Source organism: Neomonachus schauinslandi, chromosome 7, assembly GCF_002201575.2.
Source record: "Neomonachus schauinslandi chromosome 7, ASM220157v2, whole genome shotgun sequence".
Lineage (NCBI taxonomy): Eukaryota > Metazoa > Chordata > Mammalia > Carnivora > Phocidae > Neomonachus > Neomonachus schauinslandi.
This window is the reverse complement of record NC_058409.1, coordinates 50,562,521-50,579,477: the sequence shown is the minus strand read 5'-3', so window position 1 is coordinate 50,579,477 and position 16,957 is coordinate 50,562,521. Positions and strand designations below refer to the sequence as shown.

General features: G+C 37.6%; 1 protein-coding gene across 1 annotated transcript in view; it reads right to left on the bottom strand.

Moving 5' to 3' along the window:
• The window catches only part of BDP1 (B double prime 1, subunit of RNA polymerase III transcription initiation factor IIIB), an 89,553-nt gene that overhangs the window by 12,465 nt on the left and 60,131 nt on the right, over window positions 1-16,957 (bottom strand). Inside the window, 9 exon segments of the mRNA XM_044916889.1 lie at window positions 798-999; window positions 2,227-2,413; window positions 2,757-2,820; window positions 5,308-5,485; window positions 5,728-5,875; window positions 11,632-11,789; window positions 12,806-13,031; window positions 14,619-14,711; window positions 15,200-15,236. Of these exon segments, the coding sequence (XP_044772824.1) occupies window positions 798-999; window positions 2,227-2,413; window positions 2,757-2,820; window positions 5,308-5,485; window positions 5,728-5,875; window positions 11,632-11,789; window positions 12,806-13,031; window positions 14,619-14,711; window positions 15,200-15,236 (1,293 nt within the window).

Below are 16,957 nucleotides of genomic sequence, written 5' to 3'. Positions count from 1 at the left end.
GTCCCTTTGAGACTATAGATTCTAAATCAACTTTTCCAAAAATAAATTAACTAATTAATTAATTAACTCTTCCACAGTGTAGCTACACAGCGAGATAAATTATCATGAGTATTGGAAACAAAAACAAGTGGGTGCTAAGAAACCTTTAACATTGTGGCTATTGATCAAATCTGCATACGATCTTCAGGCTTCCCTGAGGTAGTGATGACTGACATAAAGATGTCTGTATGTTTGGCAAGAAAATGTTTCATAAAAAGGTAATAAAAAAAATGCCCTGGGACATGAAGAAATATGGTGCATTCTAGAAACTGAAAGACGGCCAATATGGTTAGAGAGTGAGGCACAAGGTGAGATCAGAGACAGAAATGGGCCAAATAGAGGGCCTTTAAGGTTCTGGTTTTTCTTCCTAAGAGCAATGCATAGCTTTAAGTATTATGATAATAGTGATGATGATACTACTATTACTATTTTACACAACAGGAAACTCATTCACAGAGACAACATATCCTGACTCAGGTCCCACAGCTGTTAAAGGGTACAGCCAGGATCCAGATCTACAAGATGCTTTTGGCCTTTTTTGAGCCAATAACAAAGAACTAGGAATGGGTTTCCTAATTAACGTCCATCAATTTTCACCTAGAACTAGTTGAAAATGAGAATCCAAAATCAGTTTTAGCTGGATTATTTACGGTGAAAAGTATCAGAACTATCTTTATTATATAAAGAGTCTAAAGGAAGAAACAGAAATGTATCTGTTGTAATAGGACCATCTTATTTGCTTGATGATTCTATCTTACCTCAGAGGTATAATTTTGACAGTCATCTCCTGAAGTGAGCAAACTTTTTTTGGCAGGAAGAACATGGTTACTATCATCAAGCATATAGTGAAATCTCTTCCTAGATATAAGATCCAAATTAGCAGGAGGAGGCTTTTCAGAACCATCTTTTCCAGAATCACATAAACACATGGTATCCTGACCAACTGAAGTTACTGGAAAACTAATAGAAAATGCAAACATATGAAATTAGCAAATTAGAAGCTACTTAATGAGGTAAAAGGCTCAGCTATTCCAATGAAAACTGCCAAAAAAACTTCCAAGTAACTAATATATACATGGCCAAGGTCACAAAAATGTTAGTTTTGAGATCCATTCATACTTAAAAACTTGCAACTTAAATTCTGTAATACTGAATTAAATCCAAGGTATAAAAATACCGTTCTCCTTGTCTATAAAGTTAAAATTTTAATCTAAAATGCCTCTTACTAATATAAAAGGCTTCAACATCTAATGCTACTTGACAGAGAATTAAGCATCTTAACCAGTGACTGTTAAAATACAACAATTCTATAGTAAGGAATTTTAAAAGGAGTATTAAAATATACAGAAATGGGGCGCCTGGGTGGCTCAGTTGGTTAAGTGTCTGACTCTTGATCTCAGGTCTTGCTTGATCTCAGGGGTTGTGAGTTCAAGCCCCATGTTGGGCTCCACACTGGGCGTGGAAGCCTACTTAAAAAAAAAAATACACACACACACACACAAACACACACACAGAGAAATGTTATCCTTCTTGCAACTTCTGTGAATGAATATTTGTTTAAAATATATAAGCTTACAAAGTAACCACACACCTTTGATAGAGGACATTTTATAACCCAAATTGCTAAGTTTTTTTAGCTTTCAAAATACTTAAGATACCAAACAAGTTTCATACAAAAGTATTATATTATACATTTAAATGGCAGCTTTATCAGGTATAAAATCAACAATTTCTTCTCTAACTTACCACATAATTATTAAATAAGATCTTCGGGACAATTACAAATAATGCTGGTGAACGGCTTATTCAGTCAATACTATTCAATTCATAAAGCACCTTTCCGGGTGCCTGGGTGGCTCAGTTGGTTAAGCAACTGCCTTCGGCTCAGGTCATGATCCTGGAGTCCCTGGATCGAGTCCCGCATCAGGCTCCCTGCTCGGCGGGGAGTCTGCTTCTCTCTCTGACCCTCCCCCCTCTCATGTGCTCTCTCTCATTCTCTCTCTCTAATAAATAATAAATAAAATCTTAAAAAAAAAAAAAAAAAAAGCACCTTTCCTCCTAGCAAAAATAGTTTAGGTCCCAGGTGATGTATGGAAGTGTTGAATCACTATACTGTACATCAGAAACTAATAGTGCACTGTATTTAACTAACTGGAATTTAAATAAACAGGTTAGCTCATTCATTACCTCATGTCACTCCTTTCTTCTGTATTCACGGATTTGATCAATATGGGTGCTGGCAGTAAAGGGTTTGGCATTAACTGTGCAGTGGTATCACTAAATTCTTCTACAGCATTGGTTGGGATTTCCACCAGAGTTAAAATGAATGCTTGTTCATCCTCACCATCTTGATGTACATTCGCAACTAGATTCACTATCAAAGTTTAAAAGTTAATAATGAAAACCTGAACTATGAAAATCATTAATTTATTACATTTCTAAAAAGTCTCACTACAACTTATCCCCACAAATAAAAAGCAAATTACACCCACAGAAGTAAAAAGTAATTTCAAAAAGGATAAAGACAGTTCACTATAGAGAGGATGTATAATTCTGAATAACAAACTTTTCCATAAAATACTTCAAGTTTTTTTGTTTTTAATTTAAGACTGTCATAGACTAAAAAACTGTTTTGTTTTTCCATAGTCAAATGAGGGAGGGGAGTAAAAGCTGTACTATTCGGTTCTGTGGTACTTTATCGAAACACATTATCATACCTGTTAAGTCTTGAGAACTGATTACCTTCTCTTGTTGAACTTCCAGCATACTAGTTGGTGTACCCTAAGAAAATTTAAAAAATTAAAATGCAAAATGAGGTTGACCAAATTTTAGTTTTAAAAAAGTTTCCAGACAACTGGATATAATAAGAATTATTTCAAAACTCAACTTTTTAACCATATATAATTTTTCAAACGTTTTGAAACTTTTAGTTGTACCAATAACTTTTGAGTTATTTATATATTTATATAAGTCATTTATTGAGTTATTTATATGAGTCATTTATATAAACATATATGCACCAAAAAATTCCGGCTAAATTGTTAAATATGTGAATTTTATGAAATTATTTTTGAAGTAACAGGAAAGGGAGATTCAAACCTCTCAACCTTCCCTCTACCCCATTACAGCAGATCTTGTACTATTAGTAGGTGACATCTGAATGGAAGCAAACTGCCTGTCTCCTTGCCTCCAGCATGGCTCCTTCCAATCTGTTTTCCACAAAATTGCCAACACTGTATTCTCTAAAATGCAATCTTATTGTAATTCTCTACTGCTTAAAATCTTCAAACTTTCAGGGGCGCCTGGGTGGCTCAATCGTTAAGCGTCTGCCTTCGGCTCAGATCATGATCCCAGGGTCCTGGGATTGAGCCCTGCATTGGGGTCGCTGCTCGGCAGGGAGCCTGTTTCTCCCTCTCCCACTCCCCCTGCTTGTGTTCCCTCCCTAGCTGTCTCTCTCTCTCTGTGTCAAATAAATAAAATCTTTAAAAAAAAAAAAGAAAACCCTTCAAACTTTAATTTTGTAACCAACAATGCCAGTAATTGATTCAGGCAAGTATCACCAATGGATACTACAACTACTGGGTATGGGGCACCTGGGTGGCTCAGTCGGTTAGAGGCTGCTTTCAGCTTGGGTTATGATTCCAGGGTCCTGGGATCGAGCCCCGCATTGGGTTCCCTGCTCAGCGGGAAGCCTGCTTCTCCCTCTCCCTCTGCCTGCCACTCCCTGCTTGTGCTCCCTCTCTCTCTCTCTCTGTGTCAAATAAATAAAATCTTTAAAAACAACAACAACAACAAAACTACTGGGTAGAAGGTTGCTGGGTCTAAAATAACTTACTAACACAATGTGCAAAAGATTCTGTTAAAGGGGCGCCTGGGTGGCTCAGTCGTTAAGCGTCTGCCTTCAGCTCAAGTCATGGTCCCAGGGTCCTGGGATAGAGCCCCACATCGGGCTTCCTGCTCAGCGGGAAGCCTGCTTCTCCCTCTCCCCCTCCCCCTGCTTGTGTTCCCTCTCTCGCTGTGCCTCTCTGTCAAATAAATAAATAAAATCCTAAAAAAAAAAAAAATCTTTGCAACTCTTCAATGAGTTTGAAATTTTTTCAAAATAAAAAGTAAAACTAAACAAGCTGGAGGTTAGGGAAAATCCCATAAATTTTGATATAGCCCAAACTCTAGCAAATCATAAAAACCCCTTTTATGATCTGCTCCCGGGATACCTAGCTCACTCATCTTTAACTACTTCTTCATTTATATCCTACTCATAACTACTTAGTCCCTGAATATGAAATGCTGTTTCACACTTATTCTTTACACATGTTCCTCTCCCTTTAACTGGTTAATTTACCTGTTCTTCTAGATTGAGGACTTTTTCAGTCCTGGCTACACATTAGAATAACCTGAGGAATTTATTTATTTATTTCAAAGATTTTATTTTTTATTTATTTATTTGACAGAAAGAGACACAGCGAGAGAGGGAACACAAGCAGGGGGGCGGAGTGGGAGGCTGAGGAGGGAGCCCGATGCGGGGCTCGATCCCAGGACCCTGGGATCATGACCTGAGCTGAAGGCAGACGCTTAATGACTGAGCCACCCAGGCACCCCAACCTGAGGAATTTTAACAACAACAGAAAGTAAATGTCCACACCCTATTTCCAGAGACTGATTTTACTGGGTTGGGTTGAGGACCACTCCTTATTGAGAGTCTTGTGCAACTTGCCTTCAAAGCACCTATCAAAATGTAACCATTCATATCCTCAATTGTTTCCCACAACTTTGTCCCCCCAGTACCTTACACAGTATTGAACATGTAGTAAGAAAAATACCTGCAATGTGAAAGTATTTCTCAGATTCAGTGGCCAGCAAGCAAGAGGTAATTACTCTGTACAAAACACTTCCATTTTCAAAACTTTCACAGCAAAGCTACGTATTGGCTGTTTTATCTATGCTCCAAAGACTAAAAACACACTCAATAAAAAATTCTATCATAATACATTATTGCAAAGGCAAAACTATAGGGAAAGAAAACAGATCAGGGATTGCCAAGCAGTCGGGGTGGTAAGGGTGGGGGGGGTGACTAAAAAAGGGCCCTGGGGAATCTGGGGGATGATGGAACTGTTTATGTGTTGCTTACATGACTATATATGTTTGTCACAACTTGGAGAAGTACACACTGAAAAAGGTGAAGTTTATTGTATGTAAATCCTACCTTAATTTTTTTTAAACGGGTAATAAACACCCAGCCACCCCATGTTATATTTTGTATTCTTTTACCTCTGACACATGAAGTGCAAGCACACTGTCTCCATTAGAGTCCTTTCTCTGGGGCTCTTTGATGGAACTCTCACTGAGAACCATATCTGAACCAAGTGTATGGGGCCTTGTCTCAAAGGAAACAACTGGAGCAACTGACGGTATCTGAACCTTTTGAGATTCTTCTTCTTGCTCATTTCTGAAAAAGAAATTAGTATATATTCAAGTTTCAGAGTATGTATTAAAATTCTGTACTGAAACCAAGTGGACAACTACAGAGTAATGTTTAGAACTAAGTGAGTCAAAGATTTAATGGTATTCAAATTTCTAAAATATATTTAATGCAACAGAACCCCCTTTTTCCAATCAAATTCTTACAGTTATAGCTAATGACTATAGTTGAAACAGAATATAACTCAAATCCCAGAATCTCTCTTTTACCTTTCAGTTAGATTTGCTTCTTGAAAAATAGTCTCTTCAATACCATGTTCACAAGCCAATTTGCTCTGCTCCTTATTCTCTGCTGTTGTAACTGATCCAAGGTTTTCAACTCGTAATTCCGTTGCTTCAGAAGCATCTTCCTCAGTTTCTTAAACAAAGAACACACTTAAGATATAGTCCAAAACAGTACAGCTAAAACTGCTATATTAGAAATATGTTCTCTCTTCAAAGACAGATCACTATATAGTGGCTCTTCCAAATTTCTCTTACTCCAAAAATCAAGCTTATTCATATGGCAGAAGAGTGGTCCTGGCCAATGAGATTTTTGATACAAATGATTAACAAATCCTACACTGCACATATTTCGCTCGTGGCTGCCACAGTTTTATGTCCACTCTATGGTGACAGCAGTGTAATTACAAACCCATATACAAATAAAGTTTAGAAGTGGGTACACATGAGGTCTGGCTAGTTCCACCTTGGGCAAAGTGGGGGAGGGAGCTATTCTAAAAAGAACATCACAAAGAGGCTCAGTCATTAAGCGTCTGCCTTCGGCTCAGGTCATGATCCCAGGGTCCTGGGATCGAGTCCCACATCAGGCTCCCTGCTCCGCGGGAAGCCTGCTTCTCCCTTTCCCACTCCCTCTGCTTGTTCCTGCTCTCACTATGTCTCTCTCTGTCAAATAAATAAATAAAATCTTTAAAAAAAAAAAAGAATATCACAAAGAAGTAAAAAATGACTTCTACATAAAAGAGTTACCTTCAAATCGCTATCAAAATACCAACAGCATTTATCACAAAACTAGACCAAATAATACTAAAATTTGTATGGAACCACCAAAAGACTCTGAAGAGTCAAAGTAATCTTGAGAAAGAAAAACAAAGGTAAGAGGTATCACAATTCCAGATTTCAAGATCTACTACAAAGCTACAGTAATCAAAACAATACTGTACTGGCACAAAAATAGATCAATGGAAGAAAATAGAGTCCAGAAATAAATCCACACTTATATGGTCAATTAATCTAGGACAAAGGAGGCAAGAATAAACAATGGGTAAAAGACATTCTCTTCATTAAATGGTGCTGGGAAAACTGGACAGCTACATGCCAAAGAATGAAACTGGACCACTTTCTAACTCCATATACAAAAAATAAACTCAATATGGATTAGAGATCTTAATGTGAGACCAAACCATAAAAATCCTAGAAAAAAACACAGGCAATAATTTCTCTGACATCAGCTGTAGCAACATTTTTCTAGATATGTCTCCAGAGGCAAGGGAAACAAAAGCAAAAATAAACTATTGGGACTACATCAAAATAAAAAGCTTTACACAGCAAAGGAAACCATCCACAAAATGAAAAGGCAACCTACTGATTAGGAGAAAATATTTGCAAATGATACATCTGATAAGGAGTTTGTACCCAAAATACATAAAGAACTTATGTAACTCAACACCAAAAAACAAAACAATCCTATTAAAAAATGGGCACAGATGGGGTGCCTGGGTGGCTCAGTTAGTTAAATGTCTGACTCCTGATCTCAGTTCAGGTCTTGATCTCAGGGTCATGAATTCAAGCCCTGCACTGGGCTCCATGCTGGGCCCGGAGCCTATTTAAAAAAAACAAAAACAAAAAAAGGGGCACAGGACCTGCATAGACATTCTTCAAAAGAAGATATACAGATGAAAAACAGACATATGAAAAGATGCTCAACATAACTAATCATCAGAGAAATGCAAATCAAAACCACAAGGTATCACGACCAAAATGGCTAAATACAAAACAAAAGAAACAAAAGAAAGAATACAAAAGGAAAAGAAAAGGAAATAACAAGTGTTAATAAGGATATAGAGAAAAAGGAACCCTTGTGCACTAATGGTAGGAATGTAAATTAGTGCAGCCACTGTGGAAAATAGTAGGGATGTTTTTCCAAAAATTAAAAATAAAAATACCATATGGTTGAATAAATTCCAGTACTAGGTATTTACACACAAAAAATGAAAACACTAATTCAAAAGATATATGTACCACCCCGATATTTACTGCAGCATTATCTACAACAGCCAAGATATGGAAGCAACCTAAGTGTCCATCAGTACATGAATGGATAAGGAAGATGTGATACACACAATGGAATATGACAAAGCCATTAAAAGGTTGAGATTGGGCTGTTTGTGACAACACGGATGGACCTAGAAGGTATTATGTTAAGTGAAGTAAGTCAAACTGAGAGAGACAAATACCATATGATTTCACTCATATATGGAATCTTAAGAAAGCAAATGAATAAACAAACGAAGAGCATATAAATACGAAGAACTGATGGCTTCCAGAGGGGAGTAGGAGGACAGACAAAGTGGGAGGAGAGTGGGAGATACACGCTTCCAGTTACGGAATGAATAAGTCATGGGAATAAAAGGCACAGCATAAGGAATAGTCAATGGTACTGTAATAGCATTATATAGTGACAAATGGCAGCTCTACTTGTGGTGAGCATAGCACAATGTACAAACTTGTTGAATCACTGTTGTATACCTGAAACTAATGTAACATTGTGGGTCAACCACACTCAAATAAAAACAAATTTTTAATAAAAATAAAAGAGGTAACTTCAGCCTGCACACTGAAATAGCTTCTGGGTATTTCTGAACTCAGAGTAAATTAACTAACTGAATCATAAGCATTGCTGGTTGAAAGGAAATCCAAAATAGGCAGGAACCCCAAAACACGGCAAAGATGATGCTGACTATCCAGATCATCTACCTATAGGGCTTAAGACAATCTAGACAGCCTACTACATACAGTCTTCCCTGCTCTTACTAGCATGTGAAGGGGCTGGGCCCTTGACAGGGAGGGGAGGTGGAAAAGGAAGTAGGAGTAGGATTCAACATGTACAGCACAATCTAGTGAGGCCACCATTAAGAAAATGAAAGCGAACACTATGTAATCATATAGAAAGATTTTTTTCAATATACTGATCTTTAAAAACAGAGTACTACTGGGGCACCTAGATGGCTCAGTCCGTTAAGTGTCTGTCTTCGGCTCAGGTCATAATCTCTGGGTCCTGGGACTGAGTCCCATGTCAGGCTCTCTGCTCAGCAGGGAGTCTGCTTCTCCCTCTGTGCTCTCTCTCCCTCCCTCACTCTCTCTCAAATAAATAAATGAAATCTTTAAAAACCAAGTGCTACTATATAAAGAACTCAATAATAAAAAAACAAGTATCCCAATTTAAAAATGAGCACAGACTGGAGCACCTGGGTGGCTCAGTCGGTTAAGCATCCGACTCTTGATCTCAGCTCAGGTCTTGATCTCAGGGTCGTGAGTTCAAGCCCCGCGCTGGGCTCCACGCTGGGCGTGGAGCCTACTTAGGAAAAAAAAAACAAAATTAAAAAAAAAAGAGCACAGACGTGAACACATGTCTCTAAAGAAAATATATAAATAAGCACATGAAAAGATACTCAGTATCATTGGTCATGAAAGAAATCCAAATCCAAATCAGGAGATACCACTTCAAGCTAACTAGACTATCTAATAACAAGTGTCAGAGAGGATATAGAGAAACTAAAACCCTCACAGAATGTTGGTGAAAAGACACAACGCTGGACCGCCTGGATGGCTCAGTTGGTAGAGCATGTGACTCTTAATCTCAGGGTTGTAAATTCAAGCCCCACATTGGGTACAGAGATTACTTAAAAGTAAAACAAAAATCTTAAAGAAAGAAAAAAAAGAAAATACAAAATGTTGCTACCACTTTTGAAACAGTTTGGTAGTTCCTCAAAAAGTTAAACACAGAATTACCATATATTCCAGCAATTCCACTTGTAAATGTAAATCCAAGACAAATGAAAACTTACGTCCACACAAAATCTTACATACGAATGTTCTTAGCACCATTACTTAAAACAGCCAAAAAAACAGAAAACAACCTAAATGCCCTGAATGGATAAACAAAATGTAGTATGATGGAATATTTGGCAAGAAAAAGAAATATTTGACACATGCTACAACATAGATGAGCCTTGAAAACATGCTAAAAGAAACCAGACACAAAAGGCCACATATTATATGATTCCATCTATATGAAACGTCCAAAATAGGCAAAGCTACAGAGACGAAAGTAGATTAGTGGTTGCCTAGGGCTGGGAAGGGTTGAAGGATGTGGGGAGTGGCTACTCATGGTGAAGGTTACACAACTTGAGGAATATACTAAATGCCACTCAAGTATACACTTCAAATGGGTTAACTGTATGGTATAGAATTATTTCAGTAAAACTGTAATTTTTAAAAGTACTGAACAAGGGGCACCTATTTAACGCAGTAGGTTAAGCATCCGACTCCTGGTTTCAGCCCAGGTCATGATCTCAGGGTCATGGAATCATGCCCTGCGTGGGGCTCCAGGCTCAGCCCAGAGTCTGCTTGCAACTCTCTCTTCCTCTCCCTCTCCACCAGGCACTCTCTCTCTCTCTAGCAAATAATCTTAAAAAATAAGTAAATAAATAAATAAATGTGCTAAACAGTATATATGATATAGTTTGCTTATAATTTTGTTCTTTCTGAAAGGAATAACATGTATTTATATACGTGTGTGTGTGTGTACTGATATATCTATGTGCACACACAGCCCCACATTTAGATGCTTACGTGTATAAAACACTTCTGGAAGTCCACAATAAAAACTTAATGGCAGTTACCACTAGACATGAGATTAGGGGACTGGGAACCAAAGAAGTTTATTAAATTTTATACCTTATGGGCAATGCCTTATTTTTTGCCACATGCATGTATAGCTTTCTAAAAAATGTTTGCTTGAATATTCATGTACACAGACACACATAAAAAATACCTATGAAGAAAACACTGATTAAGTAAATACAGTTAACCCTTGAACAACATAGGGGTTAAGGGCACAAACCTCCCATGCAGTAGAAATTCTGCATTTCTGATTCCCAAAAAAACCTAACTACTAGTAGTCTACTGTTGACCAGATGCCCTACTGGTGACATAAACAGATTAACATATATTTTGTAAGTTATATGTATTAGATACTGTATTCTTACAATAAAGTAAGCTAGAACAAATAAAATGTTATTAAGAAAATCATAAGAGACGCCTGAGTGGCTCAGTCGGTTAAGCTTCTGCCTTTGGCTCAGGTCATGATCTCAGGGTCCTGGGACAGAGCACTGCATGGGGCTACCTGCTCAGTGGGGAGTCTGCTTCTCCCTCTCACTCTCCCTCTGTCTCAAATAAATATTTTTTAAAAAGAAAAGAAAATCATAAGGAAGATAAAATACATCTATAGGACTGTACTATGTTTATAAAAAAAATTCCATGTACAATTAAGTGTAAGCTTATATACAAGTGGTATCTGGATGTTCTTTGTACTATTTCTTATTCTTGTAAGTCTTCTGTAACTTTGAAATTATTTCCAAATAAAACATATTTTAAAAGTTAAAAAGAAAAAAAATCCATTGTATAGGGGCACCTGGGTGGCTCAGTCGGTGAAGCATCCAACCCTTGATTACAGCTTGGGTCATGATCTCAGGGTGAATATCAAGCCCCACATCAAGCTCCACGCTCAGCACAGAGTCAGCTTGGAATTCTCGCTTTCCCTCCCCACTCGCCACCACCCCCCGCCTCTTAATTAATTCTTTTTTAAAAATCCATGTAGAGTGGACCCATGCAGTTCAAACCCATGTTATTTTGGGTCAACTAAACAGAAAATAATAATGATAACTGAAGCTAGTTGATGGATTTATTAGTATTTCTTTTATAGCTCATTCTACTTTTTGAAACTCTTTAATACTAAATTAAAACAATTTTAACTGAATATTCCATTTGAAATGCTAATGCAACTTCTCCTGTAAAAGTAATTTTGTAGCTGTTTAAGAGAACATAATTTACCTCTTTGACTTTCTACTACTACTTCTCTGTTTACAAACAAATTGGGAACTTCCTGATGAACACCAAACCTGCTGGTCCCAAAAGTCTTAAGATTTGGTTTAGGCTTAGCAAATCTACTTCTCATTCTCAAATTACCGGTCACTTCAAAAGTTGTATTCCTAGAAAAAGACGGGAAGAAAGAAATTCATCAACCATGTAATCACTCTCTCACCTTCATACATTCTGATACAGTTACGTGCCACCTTCTCAGGTGCCACAATATCTGTAAGTGTTCATTTTTTAATGCTGAAAACACAGAGTGGTAAATTTTACTGACAGTCTAGAGAAGGGAAGAGATTCTGGGCCAAGTTTGTAAAATAGAGACCATATTTAAAATAGAGACCATTTATAAAAAACTATTTCATTAAAGCTTCAAAGATGCACATATTACATTTACTTTAATATGCAAACCATTAGGGGCACCTGGCTGGCTCAGTGAGTATAGGATGTGGCTCTTGATCTCAGGGTCCTGAGATCAAGCCCCATGCTGGATGTTGAGTGTACATTAAAAAAATAAATTAAAAAAAAATGCAAACCACGGGCAACTTGGTGGCTCAGTCAGTTAAGCGTCTGCCTTTAACTCAGGTCATGATCCCAGGGTCCTAGGATCGAGCCTCATATCAGGCTCTCTGCTCAGTGGGGAGTCTGCTTATCCCTCTTCCTCTGCCCCTCCCCACCCCGCTCATGCTCACTCTCTATCTCAAATAAATAAATAAAATCTTAAAAAAAAAAGCAAACCATTAAACTAAAATCAAACCAGCCTATCCTCACTTTGAAGGCTGAGAAACTGGAACACCTGGGTGGCTCAGTCAGTTAAGTGTCAGCCTTCTGCTGAGATCATGATCCCGGAGTCCCAGGATTGAGCCCCATGTCAGGCTCCCTGCTCAGCAGGGAATCTGCTTCTCCCTCTCCCTCTGCCCTCCCCCTGGCTCCTTCTCTCTCTCTCTTGCTCACACTCTCTCTCTCAAATAAATAAATAAAATCTTTAAAAAAATAAAGGCTGAGAAATTAGCACTGCCTACTTTACACTTACACAAGTATTACTCAAAAGCTATCAACTAAATTGATAGTTGGTTTAAATGTATTTATTAATTGAATACTATAAAACTCAAGAGTTTAATAAAGCAAAATAAACCTGGTTGATACAGCGTTTTCCTTTACTTTCTCCACTAAACCAATTTCTTCTTTAGTACTTTGCTCTTCCAATACAATCTTGTTTTCTTCTAATGAAGAAGGAGATGTACTATTGACAGGTGAAGAAAGTTCCTGACATTCACGAACAATTTTGTGATTTACATTATCTGGGCTAAAAGGAACACAGCTTTTATCCTTTGAATGAACATCAAGAAGTACACATACTCCTATTACAGAAAAGAACAGAAAATTAAAATTGACCCAATACAAGTAGATGTCCAAAGAAAACAAATCCCTCAACATTAAGCAATTGTAAAATTCTATATTATTTTTAAAGTTTACTCTTTTTGGTTCTGAATTTCAATATATGATCAGGGCGCCTGGATGGCTCAAGTCGGTTAAAGGTCATGATCTCAGGGCCCTGGTACCGAGCCCCACAGTGGGCTCCCTGCCCAGCAGGGAGTCTGCTTCTCCCTCTGCCCCTCCCCCCCACTCATGTGTGCGCTCTCTCTCAAAAATCTTTAAAAAAAAATAAATATATAATCATATAGTTTATGCCAGAGATTTGACTTGTTCTAAGCCTAATAATTCTTACAGACTAGAATTTTTCTGCTATTAGAAATAAAAATTAGGGATGCCTGGGTGGCTCAGTCAGCTGGGCGTCTGCCTTCAGCCCAAGTCATGATCCCAGAGTCCTAGGATCATGTCCCGCTTCGGGCTCCCTGCTCAGCGGGGAGCCTGTCTCTCCCTCTGCCTGTGCTCTCCCTGCTTGTGCTCTCTCTGACAAATACATAAATAAAATCTTAAAAAAAAAAAAAAAAGTAAAAATGAATCTGTTACCTTGACTAACTACATAGCCTCAAATGAGTTTCAAGATAGGATCACCTTCATTTACAAATTTTTAAAACCCATTTTTATGTACTAGAGATTTATGACAGGCTCCAAAGCAATCCTCTGCCGTTGACAAAGGAGCCGTTTATAGGCACCTGCCTGGCTCAGTCAGTAGAACATGACTCTTGATCTTGGGGTCATGAGTTCAAGCCCCCCATTGGGTATATATTTTACTCAAAAAAAAAAAAGAGAGCGAGAGAGAGAGAGAAATGAGACTGTGTAAGGAACACAGACCAGAAAATTTACTGTATGGTGACTAATATAACATAATAAAAAAAAAATTCCTGATAAATATATAGTTATGGGCCTAGAAGTCTAACACCTAAAATAAATGGCAGGCCACTCATCTCTAGACAAAATAATTAAGAGGAATATAATTAACTATCCATTTAGTAGACTTAAAATAGAAGGTATTCCATAAGGTCAGCCTAAAATCCTGTGAAAATCTAGGGTGACCCATCTTTTGGCTCAGTCCAAACTAACAGGATAGTCGCAATTAAATTATTTCAATGACTGCTATTGTCCCTTCATACTATATGCGATTATCAGGTTAACTATGAAGATAATCCAAAGCAGAAGCTCCTTTGCTAAAGAAATATATGTCAAGTGATCAGTGACCAATGAGCTCAGTTAACCAATGTTTATGATGAGAAAAGTAGAGGACTCACTAGATTATTCCAGGAAAACAAAGTTTTCTTAATAAACCAAGTGCACTATTTTGAAATGGTGGCCACTACATCTAAAGGGACTAAGTTAGACGGATCAATGCACACGTTACCTTTTTCTGGAAAAAAAACAAAGTTGGCAATGCCTACTTCAAATGTAAAAAGCAGGTACTGACTTATTACTCAACTGTGGGTATAATTTCTTAAAAGTTTTATTTTAAGAGGCTTTTTTCAGTAGGACTTAACTTTCATTCTTACCATCACTCTGTTCTGTACCGATCTCTGATTGCAACACTAGATCTCCCATTGTAAGTAAAGTTATAGCAGCTTCAGTGCTTCCATCATTGGTACCTTGTGAGGAAATATACCAACATTAAAACAGAAAAAGAAGCTGGAAATTGAAGTTTGCTTACTTAGAAAACATTTTTAACTCAAGTATTTATCCTTTGGAACAAGTTTCAATGTCCTGCATACCACTAATTCCTCACTAGAGCAGTGTTTGGTTACTACAAAAAAAAGAAATCATTAATTGTTAGCTTTTACTCATTGAAAATGCCTCCCTCCTATTAGATAACTTAATACCTTCAAAGAAAATATATCTGTGCAGATCAGAGGAGAGGAAATAAGTAATATTTCTTTATTAAACATTTAACTCTTAACTCACTTCATAAGGTAATTATTCCAAGAATCCAAGTTTCTCCTGGAGATAACACATTCAACAGTTAAAACTTTTTGTTCAACTCTCCAGTGAAATTACTCATTTGCTAACTAACACCAATACTGAATCACTTTGTTAGTGTTAACTAAGTAGTTTTAGCAGTTTCCTTATTAACAGTTACCTGTTTCATCTTGGGCATGTTCACCTGTGTTCATTTCCTAAAAGAGGAAAAATAAGCAATGTCTTATGTATTTTCCCAAATATATGTTCTGTGTCTCAAAAACCATGATGCTTTACAGTTCCTCAATGTTCTGATTACAAAGGAGTGGAAACTGTTTTTTTCCCATACAATTATTCATTAACATTTCATATAGAAATAATTTAAAAGCCAAGTTATTTTGTCTCTTGCTCCTTATTTTACCTTTTCCTTGTATGACATGCAGATTTTTAACTCTAATCATATAGCATTTACCATGTGCACCTACCGTTCTTAATTTACTTCTTCACTTTCATAATCCTTCAACTTCAGTCATATCTGCCATAGTTTAAACCAGTGGAAACCAAAGACTGAAGAATACTGCCAATTTTTTACATTAGGTTGGTTAAAACTTAAATGAACTTTAACAAACGAAGAAGTTACAAGATTTATGTCCAATATGACATCATAAGGGGCTCTGCTGACCCTATTAAACACAAACATGTAAAGCCTCTGGAAATGGTCCTAGGGCGAAAGAAACATCTTTTTGAGAAAACTGATGAAAACAGAGTAACAAAGCGGAGAGCCTGTGGTATTTGAACTAAGACTGCTCTCTCCCCCTCCTTCCTCTCAGCTCAGTGAAGCAGAGACCCCACCTCAAAACCTGCAACCAAGAAAATAGGGTCTTTTCTCCTTACAGGCCCCAGCTGGAGGGCTTTCTTCCTAGGAAGAACAGGACTTCAGCTCCTGACACCACAAGAATCTGGTGTCAGATTTGTAATAGAAAACAGAATTATTATGAACTTGCACACAAAAAAAACTCAATAAAATACCAGCAAACCAAATCCAGCAACATATAAAACTTGCAGGCCACAGCCAATTAGGATTTATCCCAGGGATGCAATTTTTTAACATCAAAATTCAATGTAATGCATCATATCAATACAATAAAAAGGTAAAATCACCTCATCATCTCAATAGATGCAGAAAAAGCATATGACAACTTCCAACACCCTTTCATGATAATACTGTCACGCAAACTAGGAAAAGACTAGAACTTCTTCAATTTGATAAAAATAAAACATCTATGAAAAGTCCACAGCTAACATCAAACTTAATGGTGAAAGACTAGATACTTTCCTTTAAGACCAGTAATGAGACAAAAATGCTCACTCTTGCCACTTTTGTTCACCAGTGTACTGGAGGTTCTAGCGAGGGCAATTTGGTAAGCAATAGAAATAAAAGATATCCAGATTGAAAAGTATTGTAAACTGGGGTGCCTGGGTGGCTCAGTCAGTTAAGCGTCTGCCTTTGGCTCAGGTCATGATCCCAGGGTCCTGGGATCCAGCCCTGCATCAGGTTCCTTGCTAAGCGGGGAACCTGCTTCTCCCTCTCCCTCTGCCTGCTGCTCCCCCTGCTTGTGCTCTGTCAAATAAATAAAAACTTTAAAAAAAAAAAAAAAAAGGAAAAGTGTTGTAAACTGAATTCTGTCACCCAGAAAGATATGTTGAAGTCCTAACCCCAGTACCATGAATGTAACCTTATTTGGAAATAGGGCCTTTTTAGATGTAATAAAGTTAAGAGAAGGTCATACTGGATTAGGGTTGGCCCTATCCACTATGACAGGTGTCTTTAAAAGAAAAAAGTCACAGGGGCTCAGTCATTAAGCGTCTGCCTTCGGCTCAGGTCATGATCCCAGGGTCCTGGGATCGAGCCCCGCATCGGGCTCCTCGCTCTGCGGGA